Below are 21,501 nucleotides of genomic sequence, written 5' to 3'. Positions count from 1 at the left end.
CAATTATGTTTCATCAGTCACATTGTCATTAAAAGCAAGGAAATATGCATAAGCACGTCATATTCTTTATTACCGATGCTTGTAAATAGTAAGGACTTAACACGAAGTACGTTTGAAGCCTCTCTTTAAACAATAAGTACGCATGAGACTTCAGCTTTCAGCACTTCTACGTCTGTCATTAGAAAATCACTGTTTTTCATTTCATTTTCTAGTGGTAAGCATGATAACTGTTCTCTGATGAAGCACGATATCAAAATGAAACGGCGAATATTCCACGCTAATCACAAGGTCAATATACACTGAAGCACCAAAGAAACTGGTATAGGCATGTGTATTCAAATACAGAGATATTTAAACAGGTAGAATACGGCGCTGCGGTCGGCAACGCCTATATAAGACACGTGTCTGGCGCAATTGTTAGATCTGTTACTGTTGCTACAATCGCAGGTTATCAAGATTTAAGTGAATTTGAACGTGGTGCTATAATCGGCGCACGAGCGATATGGCACAGCATGTCCGAGGTAGCGATAAAGTGAGGATTTTACCGTACAACCATTTCACGAGTGTACTGTCAATATCAGGAATCCGGTAAAACATCAAATCTCAGACATCGCTGAGGCCGGAAAAAGATCCTACAAGAACGGAACCAATGACTACTGAAGAGAATCGTTCAACATGATAGAATTGCAACCCTTGCGCAAAATGCTGCAGATTTCAGTGCGGAGTCATCAATAAATGTCAGTGTGCAAACCATTCAACGAATCATCATCGATATGGGCTTTTGGAGCCGAAGATCCACTCCTGTCCCCTTGATGACTGTACGACACAAAGCCTTACACCTCGCCTAGGCCCTTCAACACCGAGACTGGATTGTTGATGACTGGAAACATTTTGCCTGTGGCCGGACGAGTCTCATTCCAAATTGTATCGAGCGGATGGACGTGTATGGGTATGGAGACAACCTCATGAATCCATGGACCCTGCATGTCAGTAGGGGAATGAATGTTCAAGCTGGTGGAGGCTCTGTAATGGTGTGGTACGTGTGCAGTTGGAGTGACATGGGACCTCTGTTACGTCTAATTGCGACTCTGACAGGTGATATGTACGTAAGTACCCTGTCTGACCACCTGTACTCACTCATGTCCATTTTGCATTCCGACGGACTTGGGCAATTCCAGCAGGACAATGCGACATCCTACACGTCCCGAATTGCTGCAGAGTGGCTCCAGAAACACTCTTCTGAGTTTAAACACTTCCGCTGGCCACCAAACTCGCCAGACATGATCATTATTGAGCATGTCTGCGATGTATTGTAACGTGCTGTTCAGAAGAGATCTCCACTTCTCGTACTCTTACGGATTTATGGACAGTTCTGCAGGATTCATGCTATCAATTCCTTCAGCACTACTTCATACATTAGTCGAGTCCATCCACGTCATGTTGCGTCATTTCTTAGTGCTGGCGGGGGCCCTGCACGATATTAGCCAGGTGTACCAGTTTCTTTGGCTCTTCAGTGTATTAGACCCTCACGGAAACATTACGTCAGTTTCGTTACGGGGATTGTATTTTTGGAGTATTAATTACCCGATTATGTGATTTAGCATTTCGTATCACTTCTTAGAACTGTCGTATTTGGGGAGTAACATCCCTTCCATAGACAGCCCATCACAGAGATATGTGCCAACTTCAAACGCAGTGTAGTTGAGAGCACTTTTATGTTTTCTTGTCTCGTCAGTAACGGAACTCTGCAACTACTATCCGTAGAATTCTGCAGTCCATCTGACGGGCTATTTCATTGCTTTTCATCATAACGCGCTTTTATCTATTTGGCAGTGTTCAAGCTAGTTCTATTACTGCTTTTGTTACTTTGAACCTTTATTTTCGGTTGGACTTTGCACGCTGTTTTTCACGACTCCATCATAATATTACAGAGCTGCGGCGTCTCCATTCTATTCAGTAGCCGAGAACTTCAGTAAAAGCCTTACCGCCAGCACGTTGATCCATAACAATTTAATCATCAGGGAACGACTGTCAATCAGACCTGGTGACGTTACAATTATTGAACTAACGTCTTTGTTTTGCTTTATTTCAGTTTGTTAATTTTATTAGAAGTCGAGTGATAGTTCAAATGGCTCTGAGCACTATGGGACTTAACATCTATGGTCATCAGTCCCCTAGAACTTAGAACTACTACTTAAACCTAACTAACCTAAGGACATCACACAACACCCAGCCATCACGAGGCAGAGAAAGTCCCTGACCCCGCCGGGAATCGAACCCGGGAACCCGGGCACGGGAAGCGAGAACGCTACCGCACGACCACGAGATGCGGGCTAGAAGTCGAGTGAGAACAGAGGTATAAATTATCAGTCTGATGAAACTGAAAATATAGAATGGGTACTGATTAGTAGTAAGAGCACCGAGGGCCATTTTGCTGTTTGCGTTAAATTTGTTTTAACTGGGAACACTATATGGCTATAGTTTCTAAACATTTCAGTCGCGTCACACTTCAATTCACGATGATTTGTCTCTCACGATGATTTTTCTCCTTTTACCAGACAATTTCAAAAACTACTATAAGGTAATTGTAGAAAGTATTTTCATGTAACTAAACAAAAAATTGATATGTGCCTTCTTAGTTGGGAATATTAATGTCTGTTGATTAATAAACAAACATTGTTTTCAAAATAGTTGTGAGTTTTATTTTGTACGAAACTATGAATCACTTCCTGTTCCCTTTCCATAAATTTAATAAGAGTCCCTCCCACAGATTCTGGGTATGCGTTCACATCAAGTTAAATGACTATGACTGTTGTATCAAAGAAGTCATACTTTACCTTGTTCGGCTTAATCACATTTCCAAACATCCAGTAAGAAAACAGCGTCACAAATGTGGATATTCTCTCGATGAAAACGATCGAAGATATTATGAAGGCTCTCAAATATGCAGACTGGACGATTTTGCTTATCTCTTTCCTGGAATAAAAATACCGCATGATTAGCTATTCATTGTATGTGGCAACTGCGTTGCGACTTCCCACTTAATTTTCAAATAATTTTCCTTTCATAACACGGCCAGGAGCAAACGAATTTAAAAGCATTTTCTGCTATTTTACCTGTTTCCGGATTGTGTGAAGCAGTGGTAATAATTTTGACTTATTTATTGTTCGCCAACGGTCTATTGCATGGCTTAGTGGCTGCAGAAAAGTCAGATTAAAAACAAAAAAGTATAGGGTGCCTTCCTTGTTTGATCCTAGGGTTTCCTTCTTTGGCTGTTAACGTGACTTTTATCTATGGAAACTTTTTCGCATATGAAAGAAAACCGAAGTTACACAATTCCTCAAAGCATATGCCAGCTTATAACAGGCTGGGTGAGACAGTCTACACATCAGAGATCCGTACTCAGTTAACCATCGTGCTGATGAAAACTAACAATCGTTTAAAGTGCAGTTTTACCATTCTTGATTGGCTTCTCGAAGGGCGTTGTCTACGTTTTGCTTTAACATTAAGGTGTGGTGTTCTCCGCACTGACCAGCATTTACTTCACTCTCTATTTCGATACAAGTTGTTGCCTATTCCACTTTACAGAGCGGGCAAATATATGCCTTTTGTGTTCTTGGTTGAGGTTTCTTGTCAACGAGCGACTGCACTGTCATTAGCTCGCTTTCCACAGATACTAAAGACGGTAGCCATTGGACATGCGATTAGGAGGATGGGAAGACGATTAGAGTTTAATGCCCTGTCTACGTGGTGGTAATTGGAAATGTAGCACATGGTAGGATTTAGTAAGAAGAGGGAGAAAGAGCCCATAAGACCAGTTCAAGCATTCAGATCAAAACTATTTGGGTACGACCCAAAGTACCTCCATCAAGATTGCCGGCAAGAGTCCAGTGTTATAATAACTGTTCCACAATACCGTTCGACTAACTTACTTTTCGCTAGTTGCATCAGCGGCTTCCGGAACGTTGCAAATTGCTCGTTTCGAAAGACGCTTAAATCAACAATTTTTACCATTTTATGAAGAGTAAATAGAAAAAATACGTTTTCTATATCGCCTATGGGCGTTGAACGTATTCAAATGGTTCAAATGGCTCTGAACACGATGGGACTTAACATCTGTGGTCATCAGTCCCCTAGAACTTAGAACTACTTAAACGTAACTAACCTAAGGACATCACATACATCCATGCCCGAGGCAGGATTCGAACCTGCGACCGTAGCAGTCGCGCGGCTCCGGACTGAAGCGCCTAGCATCGCTCGGCCACCGTGGCCGGCTTGAACGTATTAACTAGTCCATAACGTATCTTTTGTTGTGATCAGACCTGTGGTTGGAAGACTGACATAATGGTAATTATGGAGGTGATTAGCTCTTTGTCCTGATTATGTGTCTGAAGGATTAAAATTCTTGAGCCGAAATCTGCCTTTCCAAAAAACAATTACGTCTGACAGCAGGTTTCATGTACTGAAATCTGCATTCCTGTTCTGCCTCATGTATCGGTTATCGGTACATCCAAAAGGTTTATAAATGTTAAGCTACATTCAGATACGATGATGGCACCTTTAGTGTGTTTTTCCGGTTATCCAGTAAACAGTATTTAATCGATCTAGGCTTTTCATTATATATATATATATATATATATATATATATATATATATATATATATATATCCCATCTAACCTTCAGCATTCTTCTATAGCACCAAATTTCGAAAGCTTCTACTGTCTTCTTGTCTAAACTATTTATTGTCCATGTTTCACTTCCATAAATGGCTACACTCCATACAAATACTTTCAGAAACGACTTCCTGACTCTTCCCGCAGCATCACCCGACTTAATTTGACTACATTCAGTTAGTTTTGCTTTTGTTGATGTTCATCTTATATCCACCCTATCCATTCCGTTCAACTGCTCTTCCAAGTCCTTTGCTGTCTCTAACAGAATTACAATGTCATCGGCGAACCTCAAAGTTTTTATTTCTTCTCCATGGATTTTAATACCTACTCCGAATTTTTCTTTTGTTTCCTTCACTGCTTGCTCAATATACAGATTGAATAACATCGGGGAGAGATTACAACCCTGTCTCACTCCATTCCCAACCACTGCTTCCAATTCATGTCCCTCGACTCTTATAACTGCCATCCGGTTTCTGTACAAATTGTAAATAGCCTTTCGCTCCCTGTATTTTACCCCTGCCACCTTCAGAATTTGAAAGAAAGTATTCCAGTCAACATTGTCAAAAGCTTTCTCTGCGTCTACAAATGCTAGAAACGTAGGTTTGCCATTCCTTAATCTAGCTTCTAAGATAAGTCGTAGGGTCAGTATTGCCTCACGTGTTCCAATATTTTTACGGAATTCAAACTGATCTTCCGCGAGGTCGGCTTCTACTAGTTTTTCCATTCGTCTGTAAAGAATTCGCTTTACTATTTTGCAGCAGTGATTTATTAAACTGATAGTTCGGTATTTTTCACATCTGTCAACACCTGCTGTCTTTGGGATTGGAATTATTATATTCTTCTTGAAGTCTGAGGGTATTTCGTCTTTCTCATATATCTTGCTCACGAGATGGTAGAGTTTTGTCAGGACTGGCTCTCCCAAGGCTGTCAGTAGTTCTAATGGAATGTTGTCTACTCCCGGGGCCTTGTTTCGACTCAGGTCTTTCAGTGCTCTGTCAAACTCTTCACGCAATATCATATCTCCCATTTCATCTTCATCTACATCCTCTTCCATTTCCATAATATTGTCCTCAAGTGCATCGCTCTTGTATAGAACCTCTATATACTCCTTCCACCTTTCTGCTTTCCCTTCTTTGCTGCTTAGAACTGGGTTTCCATCTGAGCTCTTGATGTTCATACAAGTGGTTCTCTTTTCTCCAAAGGTCTCTTTAATTTTCCTGTAGGCAGTATCTATCTTACCCCCAGTGAGATCAGCCTCTACATCCTTACATTCGTCCTCTAGCCATCCCTCCTTAGCCATTTCGCACTTCCTGTCGATGTCATTTTTGAGACGTTTATACTCCTTTTTGCCTGCTTCATTTACTGCATTTTTATATTTTCTTCTTTCATCAAATAAATTCAATATTTCTTCTGTTACCCAAGGATTCCTACTAGCCCTCGTCTTTTTACCTACTTGATCCCTCTGCTGCCTTCACTACTTCATCCCTCAAAGTTACCCATTCTTCTTCTACTGTATTTCTTTCCCCCATTCCTGTCGATTGTTCCCTTATGCTCTCCCTGAAGCTCTGTACAACCTCTGGTTTAGTCAGTTTATTCAGGCCCCATCTCCATATATATACTGTACGATTATGCTCATATGCACATCTGTTTTATATATATATATATATATATATATATATATATATATATATATATATATATATATATATACTGTACGATTATGCACATCTGTTTGTTCGCCCACAGTAACCCGCAAGAGAGCTGAGGCTTCACAATGACAAAGCAATAGACCATAGCTCCAGAGTCCTGTCAGAATGGCGTGAGTAACGCTCCATGGACATGAGAGTGTATCTGTTACTCAGCCTCTCGACGCCTGGCCACAATCCTGTTGTGCACATTTGGAACGCCATCGGGCGAGATGTCCAATTCCAACCAGCACCCGTGAGAACTGGCGAGAGTTAAGCACTCATTCCCATCGCCATAGGTCTCTTGGAGTACATGCTACGATGCGCTGCCGACATTTTCAGGTCAATGGATGTGTAACACACTACTAGGTAGCTGTTTATAATTAAGCTGTTTGTAAACTTAAATCAAGACCGGCAGCGAAATCTGCTAGTTTCTCTCTGTTAATTGTGAATCTTCAGAATTCCTTAACTGTCTGCGCCCCTTAACAACCTTATAAACTCCTTTCAAGTCACTATTAATTTCGTTCAGCTGATCTCCCAAGTCTTTTGCCTCTCCCAGAATTATGATGTTGTTGTCCAACTTCGAAGGTTTAATTTCTACACCCTAAAGTTTAATTTCCTTCTCCTTGGTCGCAGGAAGTACACGGCGCGTTCACTAAACAATGCAACACTTTTTTTTGAAAGCAGGAATACTGGGAGGGCCAGTATGCCCTCATGTTACCACTCTACTGGTCGAAGGCGGATCCAACGTCGTGCTCCATAAATAACCTCCCATCATCCACGTACTGCTTCCTGCTGAGTGCATACCTCATTGGGCCAAACATATGGGACTCGAAAAGTGGGAGATCTGGAATGTAGGGTCGGTGAGGAAGAACTGTCCAATGAAGTTTTGTCAGCTCCTCTTGGGTGCGCAGACATGTGTGAGGTCTTGCATTGCCATGGCGAAGAAGAAGGTCCTTTGCATTTTTGTGTCGACAAACTCGCTGTAGTCCTTTCTTCAAATTCCTGATGGTAATGCAATACAGTTCAGAGTTGATCGTAGGACCATGAGGGAGGAACTCAAACGAAATAACCCTTCAGATTCCCAGAAGACCGTCGCCATGACTTTACATGATGAGGGTGCGGCTTTGAACTTTTTCTTCGAAGGAGAGATGGTGTGGAATCACTCCATGGATTGTTGCTTGGTTTCCGGTTGGAAGTGGTGAGCCCATGTTTCATCGCCTGTGACGATGTTCGAAAAAAGTTGTCACTATCAACCTGGTAGCGCGCAAGCAATTCCGCGAAGATGAGCCTTCATTGGTCTTTATGGTCTTTTGTCTGGCACCGAGGAACCAAGCGGGCACACACCTCTGCATACCCCACCTGGTGGACGAGTGTGTCAACACTACCAACAGAGGGAGACGTCGAGTTGAGCAACGTGGTGTTTGTGATCCAATGAGCACGTCGAATGAGAGTGTCCGCACGTTCTGTCATTGCAGGAGTCACAGCGGTGTGCGGCCAGTCGGCACGCGAAAGATCGGACAGGTTTGCGCGACCTTGTTTCGATGATGACAGACGCCTCGCCCAACGATTCAGGGTACTTTTTTTCACTGCCAGGTCTCCGTTGACATTCCGCCAAAAGAAACTCAGTAACATCTCTCTGCTTGAACGCATCTTCATTGTAGATGCTATTTTGAATGCTATGTATAGCGCCACCACAGACCGGAAGTTCTTGGATCTATAGGGGCTGAAGCAGAAATATTCCTCTGTGTCCCAAAGCAAATTACACAGTTTTTCAATCGAAATTAACCGAGAAAAAAATGTGTTACATTACTTATTGGACGTCCCCCGTATATTACATTTATCTTCAAAAAAATGGTTCAAATGGCTCTGAGCACTATGCGACTTAACATCTGTGGTTATCAGTCGCCTAGAACTTAGAACTAATTAAACCTAACTAACCTAAGGACATCACACACATCCATGCCCGAGGCAGGATTCGAACCTGCGACCGTAGCAGTCGCGCGGTTCCAGACTGAGCGCCTAGAACCGCGAGACCACCGCGGCCGGCTATCTTCATTTTGATCAAATATGTATGCCTTTTGACCGAATTTTACAAATGCTTCGCCTTCCTCTATCCGATATCACGCTCAGTCCGTGGTCACATGCTTGTCTGGATTTACCCATTGTTAAAAATCCATCCATGTGCTGTATAACGCATACTATGCGTTCAATTTTCTTTGATGAAGTGTATCAAGTATTTTTTGGGTACCAAAGTAAAAATCTAAGGAATTATACTTGTCATATGTTATGATAAACATTAGAAACTCTGAACACTTAATATGAGAGCTACTACTGTACTCCTCTGATGTCAGTTACTTTCAAATTGACACTCATCATCCGGGAATAAGGCTCCTTGTTCTGACTGCCAATCTTATCTGGGAAGTTATACCATGCAATGGTAGGTTTGTTAATAGTCGGCAGAAAGAGATAATGCCAAACACTTTTCTAAAATACACTAACATAGAGAACATCCGTGTATCGGAGTTTATTACGTTTAGTGTATCAAAAATACGTTACACTGATCATGACTACATTAGTACTGAGTTTTCCATAGCAGTTCTACATTCCACAAATGTAATTGTATATGTCGTCAGGATATATTTCCTTCACTACTCGTTCAAAGTATGTGCTGAATAACATCGAGGATAAGCTACAATCCTGTCGCATTCCCTTTTAGACAACTGCCTCTCTGTCATGTCGTTCGACTCTTATAACTGCTGTCCAGTTTCTGTGCAAGTTGCTGTTTTTCTTTTTTTTATTGGATTTCGATCCCTCTCCCCACCCCCCACCCCTCACCCCCACCCCCCAGACCGGGGGCTGGCTGGCAGCAGCATAATGTGTCGCTCTTGCTAGTTGCTGATGGTAATTCGCTCCTTGTATTTCAACCCTCCAAATTTGATAATGTCAAAGGGTGTATTCCGTTCAACAACATCAAAGGCTTTTCCCAAATCTACAAACGTCTTAAACATAGGTTTGCCTTCCTTGAACTCATGTTCTAAGATAAGTAATAGGATAAGTAATGCCTCGCATTTTCTTAGATTCCTCCCGAAACTGCACTGATGACCCCGAAGTCAGTGTGCCCTGCGCGCGCGAGATCCTTGGCGCCGTATTATCGATTGTATCTGCCCTTGTTTCTCTCTGGCCCATTGGTAGGAGACCAGAGGACGCCTGGCCGGAAGAGGGCGCGTATGCTGAGTCGGACGCGGAAATAGCGCGCCTCTGTTAACTATGGGGAAGTGACTTGCTGCCGCAGTGTGGCCAGAGACGGAGCGAGTGCGACTCTAATGTTGGGGCTGTATACTTTATAAATCTAGGGACCACTGTTTTCTCAGTGCCAACGGGCTTTCTTCGTTCCCGCTGTAGTACCGCGAGCATGACGAGTTTGAGAACTGTTTGCTCCGTTCGCTTCACACTCGTCGATCCGTTCTCTCTTACTGAAGCATGCAGGAGTCGTGACTTCCTGTTAGTACGAAAGATGAATGCACAATCATACTGCTGTGAAGTAGCACTGAAAAGGGGGAATAACCGATTGTAGGGATCAGATGGCCTTTAACGGAGCTGTGTTCTGTGAGACTGTCCAGGCTGTAAGACGAAAATTAATTGATGCGAAGTACAGAATTGCAAATATATTCCATCAGAGGGTGGTGATATCTGGAATGTTTCACGCTATAGTCAATGCTTCATTAGAAACACACTAATTTCGTCCAAAGCAAACAAAATGTTTGTATTCTTTTTTGTTCCACCTCCACTACGAAAAAACTGCGTCAAACGAAAACTGGGCACAGAGCAACGTCAGTGCCATACGCCTGCGACAAAAAAGCGCACTATTTCTGTATTTCTTTGATCAGGGCAACCTGCATTTACGGGCTAACAACGAGTTGTGTGGCTTATCACTGATTTCTGTAATTTATTTTAATAATTAATCACCATTCAGAAATCATGCGTCATTCTCAGGTAATGTTTTCTGGTAAACCCGGTATACTTTGATCACCACGGTTAATTTGACCACTCATACACCTATCGTTTTACAGCACTCTGCAGGCTCTCAGTTGTGTGTTTAGTATATGCTGTTTTTTGGTGAAGTTCCATCAAAGGCCAAAGTTTCATGTATTCTTTTGAAACACTGACCACAAATGGATTGTAGTTTGTAAAATGAAAATAAATAGTGCTACGTCAAATACAAAAGGAATGAACTATTCCTTTTATCAAAACCAATATTCCTGACTTTCACAAGTCATGGTGTAACATTTGCTTAAACCAAGACGTTATAGCAGGTCAGTGTGTACTGATAATGAGGCGATTTTGATGTTGTTGTTGTTACCAGAGTTCAAATGGTTCAAATGTCTCTAAGCACTATGGACTTAACATCAGAGGTCATCAGTTCCCTACACTTAGAACTACGTAAACCTAACTAACCTAAGGACGTCACACACATCCATGCCCGAGGCAGGATTCGAACTTTCGACAGTAGCAGCCGCGTGGTTCCGGACTGAAGGGCCTAGAACCGCTCGGCCACAGCGGCCGGCGTTATCAGAGTGCTGGTGATGCATTTTCCTAATCTTAGTTATCTTACATATGTTTAAGTTCCCACTGTGGATATTCGATGTAAATGACAAAGGTTTATGGCAATTTTTTTTGTTGTATTATTCCATTGAGGTTCCTAAATGTTTTAAACATAATTGTAAACTGTGAGATGATTAATGCCTCACATATTATGTTACACATAATATTAAGACTAAGAACATACCGATCTCCATACGATTACTATGATTTTAGTTAATATTTTTCTGGCCAACTATACCTGACATATGCTACGCACTTGTCTCTAGAGAAGGGCACTGATGTTTTTATCTTAACATTGTTAGCTTGTAGCTCCTTCTAGTGGGTAAATGCCACCTGGGTCTCGCGGCGCGTGAAGCAAGCTCTTGCTCGGCGGCGTGATGAATCATGGTAAACCCTGTGGCAATCTCATGGAAGAGTTTGGGCTTGGTGAATGCCAGAGAACGTTCTCTATTATCCCTTTCATACTCGGAACACTAAAAATTAGATTTTTGAATTTCCTTTTTTTATTAGATTATTATACATACATTAAGAGAAAACTGTGTGAAAAAAGTGTCATATACATTTATGGAACATATACGGGATAGTTTCAAACGAAGCCGTCGCGCATGAAATGTCGTTACTTCGGGTGGTAAGGTAAAATACAGTTCCTTTCTGCAGGTAACAAGGGATAGCTGACGGAGAGGACGCTCCCATCTAATTCTGCAAAGTTCCTTCTTTGTTGTAGACTCTACACAGTGCCTTGAGGTGCCATGTATTGGTAGATCGTTTGCTCCTGTTGTATGTTTGTCAACTGAAGCAATAGTTTTATATTTTTTGCTAGTGGTGCTGAGGATGTATTTGGGCGATACTATCTCCAATTCGAGATCACTATCTTTAGATAAGATATCATCTCCTCTTTCACTACTACTGTCAACCTCTGAGTAGGTACCAGAAAAAGTCCCTTCCAAAAGGCAAGCCAGAATTTCATTTTCTTTTATTCTGCGAGAGTGCATCGTGTTATATTGCCCTTAGAGCCGCAGTAGTTTCAAAAGGAGATCGTGAGAGAGCAGAATGGGGCGCTCCGCGGCACTCACGGCCTTCGAACGTGGTCAGGTGATGGGGTGTCACTTGTGTCATACGTCTGTACGCAAGATTTCCACACTCCTAAGCATCCATAGGTCCACTGTTTCCGATGTGATAGTGATGTGGGAACGTGAAGAGACCCGTACAGCACAAAATCGTACAGGCCGACCTCGTTTGTTGACTGACAAAGACCGCCAACAGTGAAAGAGGGTCGTAATGTGTAATAGACAGACATCTGTCCAGAACATCACACAAGAATTCCAGATTGCGTCAGGATCCACTGCAAGTACTATGACAGTTAGGCGGGAGTTGAGAAAACTTGGATTTCATGGTCGAGCGGCTGCTCATAAGCCACACATCACGCCGGGAAATGCCAAACGACGCCTCGCTTGGTGTAAGGATCGTAAACATTGGACGATTGAATAGTGGAAAAACCTTGTGTGGAGTGATGAATCGCGGTACACAATGTGGCGATCCGATGGCAGAGTGTGGGTAAGGCGAATTTCCGATGAACGTCATCTGCCAGCGTGTGTAGTTCCAACAGTAAACTTCGGAGGTGGTGGTGTTATGGTGTGGTCGTGATTTTCATGGAAGGGGCTTGCACCTCTTGTAGTTTTGTATGGCACGATCACAGCACAGTCCTACATTGATGTTTTAAGCACCTTCTTGCTTCCCACTGTTGAAGAGCAATTTGGGGATGGCGATTGCATCTTTCAACCTGATCGACAATAATGCACCGCATGTCGGCATGTGGCGTAATGGTTATACGACAGTAACATCCTTGTAATGGATTGGCGTGCACAGAATCCTGACCTGAATCCTATAGAACACCTATGAGATGTCTTGAAACGCCAACTTCGTGCCAGACATCACCGACCGACATCGATACCTCTCCTCAGTGCAGCACTCCGTGAAAAATGGGCTGCCATTCCCCAAGAAACCTTCCAGCACCTAACTGAACGTATGCCTGCGAGAGTGGAAACTGTCATCGGGGCTAACGGTGGGCCAACACCATACTGAAATCCAGCATTACCGCTGGAGGGCGCCACGAACTTGTAAGTCATTTTCAGCCAGGTGATTACATGTTGTAACTCCTACGACTGCTCGTATAACTACTAAGATTTGAGACATATGAAGTAGTTCAAGCTCCAGCTGCTAGAGGGCAGCACCTGTTCGGGACGTAAAGGCTGGCTTCAGACATGGCTACTGTGCATACGTCACGAAATGAGAATGGCATTGAACAAAACCACATCCTCTGAAGCAGCAGAAGAGGTGGTGTTAGGTACGTGGATATTTTTCATAGCAGTGTGTGGTCCCAATGCTGAGGTTAAGAAACCGGTGAATGAAGAAGAATATCAACACATTTTATAAAATTCTGTGAAACTGTTTGGAGACAATGATAGTTTGTATCAGGATGACAGTACATCTGTGATTCAATCGTTTGTGGCAAAAAAGATTCCTGAAATGGGCTGGCCAGCCCAGAAATCCGACTTGAATGCAGTGGGGCACCTTTGGAATTAGTTAGAATGTCGAAATTGCTCCAGACCCTAGAGTCCAACATTACTAAATTTCCTGATTTCGGATCTTGATTAACAATGGCCTTCCGTTCTGACATTAAGACACCTAAGTAATACTATCCCCGGCAGAGTTCAGGGTGCCATAAAGGCGTAGGGTGGACACCCACAATATTAATATCCAATAATAGATGTCCTGATACTTTTGATCAGATAGTGTATCTGCGGCCATCCAGGCTAATGATGCACTATTTAAGTGGACACAGACCAGACCTTACCCGGGCTATCTGAAAAGAAGAAACCAACAACTGGGCAATTTATGTGAGTGTAACTCTGAAATAAATCGGAAAAAAGATAATGGGAGTTTCTTCCAGGATCAAAAAATGTCCATAATATTGAGAGGAGGAAAGCTACAGTGTATACTTAAAGAAATAAGAAATAAGTTTTCCTTGAAGTAATTAGAAATCTACGTGGATGGAAGAAGAGTTGGAGGAGCTACAGCAGAAAGTCAGGCAGGCGCCACGCACGTACGTGTTGCAGCAACACGAACAAGAGCGTGGGAAGATGAAACAGCTACGGGACTGACATAAGAATAGAAGAACAGTGACACGAAGTGGAAGCTGTGTAAGGATTTCGGTGGACATGGCACCTCTGACTGGTTGCAACGAAGTCCTGTCATGGATAGTCATTGAGTTGCGTTTCCAGAGACACTGCGCGGCCTCGGCAGGTGCGAACGCAGAGCGTGTACTGGAGTGCTACATGCAGATCTGTAAGAACGAGATCAACACACTAGCCTCCTAGGTAGTAAGATGATGGACATTAGCCCTTCTTCGCATGGCTGATTGTGTCCTGGATTCCACCCTTCGTGCGCCGGAAGTGTGGTTCAAATGGTTGTGAGCACTATGGGACTTAACTTCTGAGGTCATCAGTCTCCTAGAACTTAGAACTAGTTAAACCTAACTAACCTAAGGACATCACACACATCCATTCCCGAGGCAGGATTCGAACCTGCGACCGTAGCGGTCGCGCGGTTCCAGACTGTAGCGCCTAGAACCGCTCGGCCACCCCGGCCGGCCGCACATGATCTACGGGATAGTGTGCGAATGCGAAAAAACAGAAACGACTGCAAAAGACCTTACTTCTTCTTTTATAACAATGCATGGGCATAGTGGTATTTGTTAAACAGTCACTGGTTCTTTTCTTTCTAGTTTTTCTTAATTTATTATTCACTGAACTTTTTATGATATTTTCTTAGATTTATTAACTTACATTAATTGCATATTAAGTAACAACAATACCCTGCACGTCAGTATTAAGCCCAAACGAAAGTCTTTGCAGCCAGGAGAGTTGCTTCATGGGAACTGGGAGGTAAGAATAACGCATGAATAGACACAAGCGACATGCAAGTAGTAACATTTTAATTCTGTTATTGGAAAGATATGGTGTGCAGTAGCATCTAGAGTGTAGACTATTTTAAGTTCTATAGAATGAATTTTCTCTGTGCAGCGGAGTGTGGGCTAATTTGAAACTTCCTGGCAGGTTGAAACTATGTACCTGACCTGGACTCAAACCTGGTACATCCGCCTTTTGCGGACGAGTGCTCTACCTGATGAGCTTGGGTAGCTCAGTCTGTACAGCACTTGTCCGTGGAAGGTAAAGCTTCCACGTTCCAGTCATGGTACGGCACACTGTATTCTAAGCTATACCGTCACAACAATGTGCTTCGTAAAACGTTTTACTGTAATAAATACATCAACAAACAGAAAACTGTTACTACATACATTTGCTGCTTTTAACCTATCACTCGGTGTGGAGATGCGCCGATGGCCGGGTACTGTCGATGGTGGTGTTAATACCATGGCACAACTCTCTTTGTCTCCATACATTAGTGCCGATACGAATATTTCTAAATCGAGATCCGTTGTATCAAAATACTCGGATGGATCTCTTCTGTCATCATGTAAAAATTCTGCACTTGCTTCGCGGACAAATTGTATACACTCAATAATATAGATGTCACTTACTTTCTTGTAATGGCGACGATTTTGGCAAAAGCTCTCTCCCAAGCATACATCTTTATGACTCTAACGCCGTTGACGATCTCGTTCATGTGCCGCATGCGGTCATCTGTGAGCACCGCAATCTTCTTTCTCAAACCTGCCGACACACGGCCCAGAAAACCTGCCGATAAGAGAAACCGTATTAGACAATTAGATCCTATAATTTCAAACAGATAAATTAATGACGATTTGAAAAAGCCACACATTAGTGGACGTGTCAAAACTTTCTGCGTGATACGGAGTGCGCACGATTCTGATATTGTGATAAAAACAGCTGAGTGAACACTAATACACGATGATTATATTCTTGCCAGGTTTTCAGCCGGATCATACAATCACCTTGGCGCAATATGACGCAATCGTGAAATACCTAATAATATGGTGTCGGACCTCTTTTTGCCGGTAGTAGTGCAGTAACTAGACGTAGCATGGAGCAAGTCTTTGGAAGTCCCCTGCAGAAATGCTGAGCCATGCTGCCTCTACAGCTGTCCATAACTGCGAAAGCGTTGCCAGAGCAGGATTTTTTGCACGAGCTGACCTCTCAATTATGCTCCACAAAAGTTCGATGGGATTCATATAGGGCGATCTTGGTGACCAAATTATTCGCTCTAATTATCTAGAATGTTCTCAAACCAATCACAAACAATTGTGGCCAGGTAACATGACGTATTGTCATCAATAAAAATTTCTTCGGTGTTTGGGAACATGAAGTGCATAAATGGCTGCAGATGGTCTTCAGGTAGCCGGACATAACCATTTACAGTTAATGATCGGCTCATTTGGCCCACACTATTATAGACCACCACCAGATTACACAATTCCTTGTTGACAACTTCAGTCCAGCTTCGTGGGGCCTGCTCCACATTCGAAATCTACCATCGACTCTTACCAATTGAGAAATCGGGACTTATCTGACCAGGTCACGGATTTCCAGTCGTCTAGGGTCTAACTGATATTGTCACTGGGGAGGAACGGCAGGCGATGCCCTGCTGTTAGCAAAGGCACCCGAGTCGGTCATCTGCTGCCATAGCCCATTAACGCCAAATTTCGCTGCACTGTCTTAACGAACACATTCGTCGTACGTCCCACACTGCTTTCTGTGGTTTTTTGTGATTGTCTCACGCTGTACTGCTTGTCTGTTAGCACTGAGAACACTACGTAAACGCCTCTGCTCTCGGTTGTTAAGTGAAAGCCGCCGGCCACTGGGTTGTCCGTGGTGAGAGCTAATGCCTGAAATTTGGTATTCTCGGCACACACTTGACACTGAGGACCTCGGATTATTGAATTCCCTAGCTTAATGGAATACCTCATGCGTCTAGCCCCAACTACCATACAGTGTTCAAAGACTGTCAGTTTCCGTCGTGAGATCATAATGACGTCCGAACCTTATCACACGTATCACATAAGTACAAATGGCAGCTCCGCCAATGAGCTGCTCTTTTATATGTTGTGCACGCGATACTACGGCCATCTGCATGTGCATATCGCTATCCCATGACTTTTATCACCTCAGTGTAATCAGTCAGTGCGCCAGGGAAGTTTATGTAATCAAACCATACGAATTGTTTGGTTGCTAAAATGGTATAAATGTAGCAGTCGGTTTTCGTAACTTGGGGTGAACTGCAATGCCACGACAACTAGGCAGATTCAGGCACTTAGACACATCTGCTAATATCTTATCGACTGTTGCAGGTGTGCATTGCTGGAGAACTGAGAAAAAGGTAGCAAAAGGAACGAAAAAGATCTGCATAACTGTCCACACATAACAATCTTTTGGTCGGTGTTCTCGGTTCCTGCCACTGAACAACTCTTTTCTAAAGTCTGTTGTCTTTGTAAGACGTTTTGAGACCAATGAAAAGCTCTTGATAAATGTAGATAAGTGTTCTGTAGAACTCGCAGTATCGCATTTCAGGGGTGGAATGTGCGCACCTGGAAACCGATGGACAACAGCGTACTGATCCAAAAGTGGTACTTTGTTGAAAATGAGAGCCATTTTTTCTAAAATACAACTGCTCACAGCTAACTCGAGAACTTTTCGTCTTGTCTTCGTAAATACGGAGCGGTCACTACGAGCCAGATACCACTGCTGGCTAAATTATACGTATACGTCTCAGAGAGTAACTGCCAAACAAGGAAACGAACTATACGACAGGAAAACACGACAATAGTTAAGAAAAACGTTAATAAATAATTTGGTATTCACAAGTGTAATATAGATTTACAAACCAGAGACTGTGCTGTTCCGTCGTTATCTTAAACAGTCTCAGGTTGATAAGATGTAACTGAAACTTTTGTGTCAGATAATCCACGGAAACAAGCACATGAAGTAGTTCAATAGGTCTGCTGTATATTAAAATGTTAGAAGATCGTTCTTTTGATTCTAGATGAATTTTCGATTACGTAAATGTCAGACTCGTGTTGGATGGACGTACATTGAGCCGCTATGTACAATAAAGAAGGTTAATTGGTTTCAGGAAGCTGAACGTGATTTTCATCGGTGGGAAAGAACGAGACTAATTAAAACTCAGATAGACGCGATCAATTTAATTGGTGGTGATGAGTTGCCCGTAAAAAAGATGTGAAACTAAGATGATTCAGCAAAAAAGAGGGAAATAAGCATAGAAAGATGTCTGAGTGGTCACATAAGGTGATGAACGCTCACCATAAACAGACAAGGCAGATACTGAGATTGTTGTAGAATTGTTGCAATAATTCCCTGTTGAGTGAAACAGGGAATATGGAAACAACAGGGAGATATATTAATCATATAAAGTTGGTGTTCCTGAGACACATTGAGTCTCACCTTTATCTACAGTAATGATGTATGCTGAAGCAACCAATTAAAATTTGTTCCAGTGCCGGAATTCGTTTAACGCATCTGCCAAGTAAGCACAAGACCCGATTTCGAATCCTGACGATGGTACGAATTTTATTTCATTTCTTCAAGCCACATCATTACCGTTGATAACAGAAAATGATTAGAAATCTACAGATATGAGAGAGGCGTGGAACGTGGCGAGAGACAAGAAGGGGAGATCCATAAACATCCGCCATATCTGCTGCAACACTAGTGATGGGAGCAACCGAATGAAAAGAATCGATTCATTCGATTGTAGGCAAACTTTCGACTCATTCAGCTGCAGCTTTATGTATTTGTTTATTTATTCCTTTCGGGTGAAAACAGTCTCTGGGGGCAATCGAATGAAAACAGTGGACATAATCTGGTGGTGTTTTGAATACCGGCTGAGTTATTCATTCTTTCTTTTCAAGTGAAACCAGTGTTCATTTTCCCTGTCAGTTGAAGATGTGTTCATTCGTTCATTCAACCGAAAATCAGCCGGCCGAAGTGGCCGGCTGATTCGGGCATGGATGTGTGTGATGTCCTTAGGTTATTTAGGTTTAAGTACACTCCTGGAAATTGAAATAAGAACACCGTGAATTCATTGTCCCAGGAAGGGGAAACTTTATTGACACATTCCTGGGGTCAGATACATCACATGATCACTCTGACAGAACCACAGGCACATAGACACAGGCAACAGAGCATGCACAATGTCGGCACTAGTACAGTGTATATCCACCTTTCGCAGCAATGCAGGCTGCTATTCTCCCATGGAGACGATCGTAGAGATGCTGGATGTAGTCCTATGGAACGGCTTGCCATGCCATTTCCACCTGGCGCCTCAGTTGGACCAGCGTTCGTGCTGGACGTGCAGACCGCGTGAGACGACGCTTCATCCAGTCCCAAACATGCTCAATGGGGGACAGATCTTGCTGGCCAGGGTAGTTGACTTACACCTTCTAGAGCACGTTGGGTGGCACGGGATACATGCGGACGTGCATTGTCCTGTTGGAACAGCAAGTTCCCTTGCCGGTCTAGGAATGGTAGAACGATGGATTTGATGACGGTTTGGATGTACCGTGCACTATTCAGTGTCCCCTCGACGATCACCAGAGGTGTACGGCTAGTGTAGGAGATCGCTCCCCACACCATGATGCCGGGTGTTGGCCCTGTGTGCCTCGGTCGTATGCAGTCCTGATTGTGGCGCTCACCTGCACGGCGCCAAACACGCATACGACCATCATTGGCACCAAGGCAGAAGCGACTCTCATCGCTGAAGACGACACGTCTCCATTCGTCCCTCCATTCACGCCTGTCGCGACACCACTGGAGGCGGGCTGCACGATGTTGGGGCGTGAGCGGAAGACGGCCTAACGGTGCGCGGGACCGTAGCCCAGCTTCATGGAGACGGTTGCGAATGGTCCTCGCCGATACCCCAGGAGCAACAGTGTCCCTACTTTGCTGGGAAGTGGCGGTGCGGTCCCCTACGGCACTGCGTAGGATCCTATGGTCTTGGCGTGCATCCGTGCGTCGCTGCGGTCCGGTCCCAGGTCGACGGGCACATGCACCTTCCGCCGACCACTGGCGACAACATCGATGTACTGTGGAGACCTCACGCCCCACGTGTTGAGCAATTCGGCGGTACGTCCACCCGGCCTCCCGCATGCCCACTATACGCCCTCGCTCAAAGTCCGTCAACTGCACATACGGTTCACGTCCACGCTGTCGCGGCATGCTACCAGTGTTAAAGACTGCGATGGAGCTCCGTATGCCACGGCAAACTGGCTGACACTGACGGCGGCGGTGCACAAATGCTGCGCAGCTAGCGCCATTCGACGGCCAACACCGCGGTTCTTGGTGTGTCCGCTGTGCCGTGCGTGTGATCATTGCTTGTACAGCCCTCTCGCAGTGACCGGAGCAAGTATGGTGGGTCTGACACACCGGTGTCAATGTGTTCTTTTTTCCATTTCCAGGAGTGTAGTTCTAAGTTCTAGGGAAATGATGACTTCAGATGTTAAGTCCCATAGTGCACAGAGCCATTTGAACCATTTATATATACGAAGGCGTGCTGACAAGCAATGCTTTCGAATTTTTAATGTGAAAACTCTTAAAGCTTTTTAAATAAAACAAACTTTATTAACGTTCTACATCTTTATTCTCCGTGTTTACAAATTTATTTCCCAACGTATTCACCCTGGTGACGAACACATTTCTCCTACCGAGAGAATAGTTTGTTGATACCGTCGCTGTAGAATACACTCCTGGAAATGGAAAAAAGAACACATTGACACCGGTGTGTCAGACCCAGACTGGTTAATATGCAGAGCCTGTGAACGAGTATCTCGAAAACGGCGAAGCTGGTCGAATGTTCATGTGCTACTGTCTTGAGCATCTACAGAAAGATGCAGAAGTAGAGTGGAACTAACACTAGGCCGTAAATGGGTGGACGCCCAATAGACGGCAAATCATCGAGTAAAACTGAAGTGATATCAGGTGTTCCCCTGGGACCTGTGCTGTTCCTGATCTGTATAAATCACCTGGGTGACAATCTGAGCAATTCTCTTAGGTGGTTCGCAGATGATGCTGTAATTTACCGTCTAGTAAGGTCATCCGAAGACCAGTATCAGTTGCAAAGCGATTTAGAAAAGATTGCTGTATGGTGTGGCAGTTGACGCTAAATAACGAAAAGTGTGAGGTGATCCACATGAGTTCCAAAACAAATCCGTTGGAATTCGATTACTCGATAAATAGTACAATTCTCAAGGCTGTCAATTCAACTAAGTACCTGGGTGTTACGAACAACTTCAGTTGGAAAGACCACATAGATAATATTGTGGGGAAGGCGAGCCAAAGGTTGCTCTTCATTGGCAGGACACTTAGAAGATGCAACAAGTCCACTAAAGAGACAGCTTACACTACGCTCGTTCGTCCTCTGTTAGAATATTGCTGCGCGGTGTGGGATCCTTACCAGGTAGGATTGACGGAGGACATCGAAAGGGTGCAAAAAAGGGCAACTCGTTTTGTATTACACGTAATAGGGGAGAGAATGTGGCAGATAT

The 21,501-nt window shown here is 43.6% G+C and overlaps 1 protein-coding gene across 2 annotated transcripts in view; it reads right to left on the bottom strand.

Moving 5' to 3' along the window:
• The window catches only part of LOC126298974 (ATP-binding cassette sub-family C member 4-like), a 251,855-nt gene that overhangs the window by 126,836 nt on the left and 103,518 nt on the right, over nucleotides 1-21,501 (bottom strand). For both annotated transcript variants that reach the window (XM_049990595.1, XM_049990594.1), the window contains exons 6-7: nucleotides 15,565-15,721; nucleotides 2,838-2,976 (exon numbers count right to left, since the gene is read on the bottom strand). In XM_049990595.1, the coding sequence (XP_049846552.1) occupies nucleotides 2,838-2,976; nucleotides 15,565-15,721 (296 nt within the window). The remainder of the gene's footprint in view (nucleotides 1-2,837; nucleotides 2,977-15,564; nucleotides 15,722-21,501) is intronic.

Source organism: Schistocerca gregaria, chromosome X, assembly GCF_023897955.1.
Source record: "Schistocerca gregaria isolate iqSchGreg1 chromosome X, iqSchGreg1.2, whole genome shotgun sequence".
NCBI classification, from domain to species: domain Eukaryota; kingdom Metazoa; phylum Arthropoda; class Insecta; order Orthoptera; family Acrididae; genus Schistocerca; species Schistocerca gregaria.
This window is presented reverse-complemented; position numbering and strand designations above follow the sequence as displayed.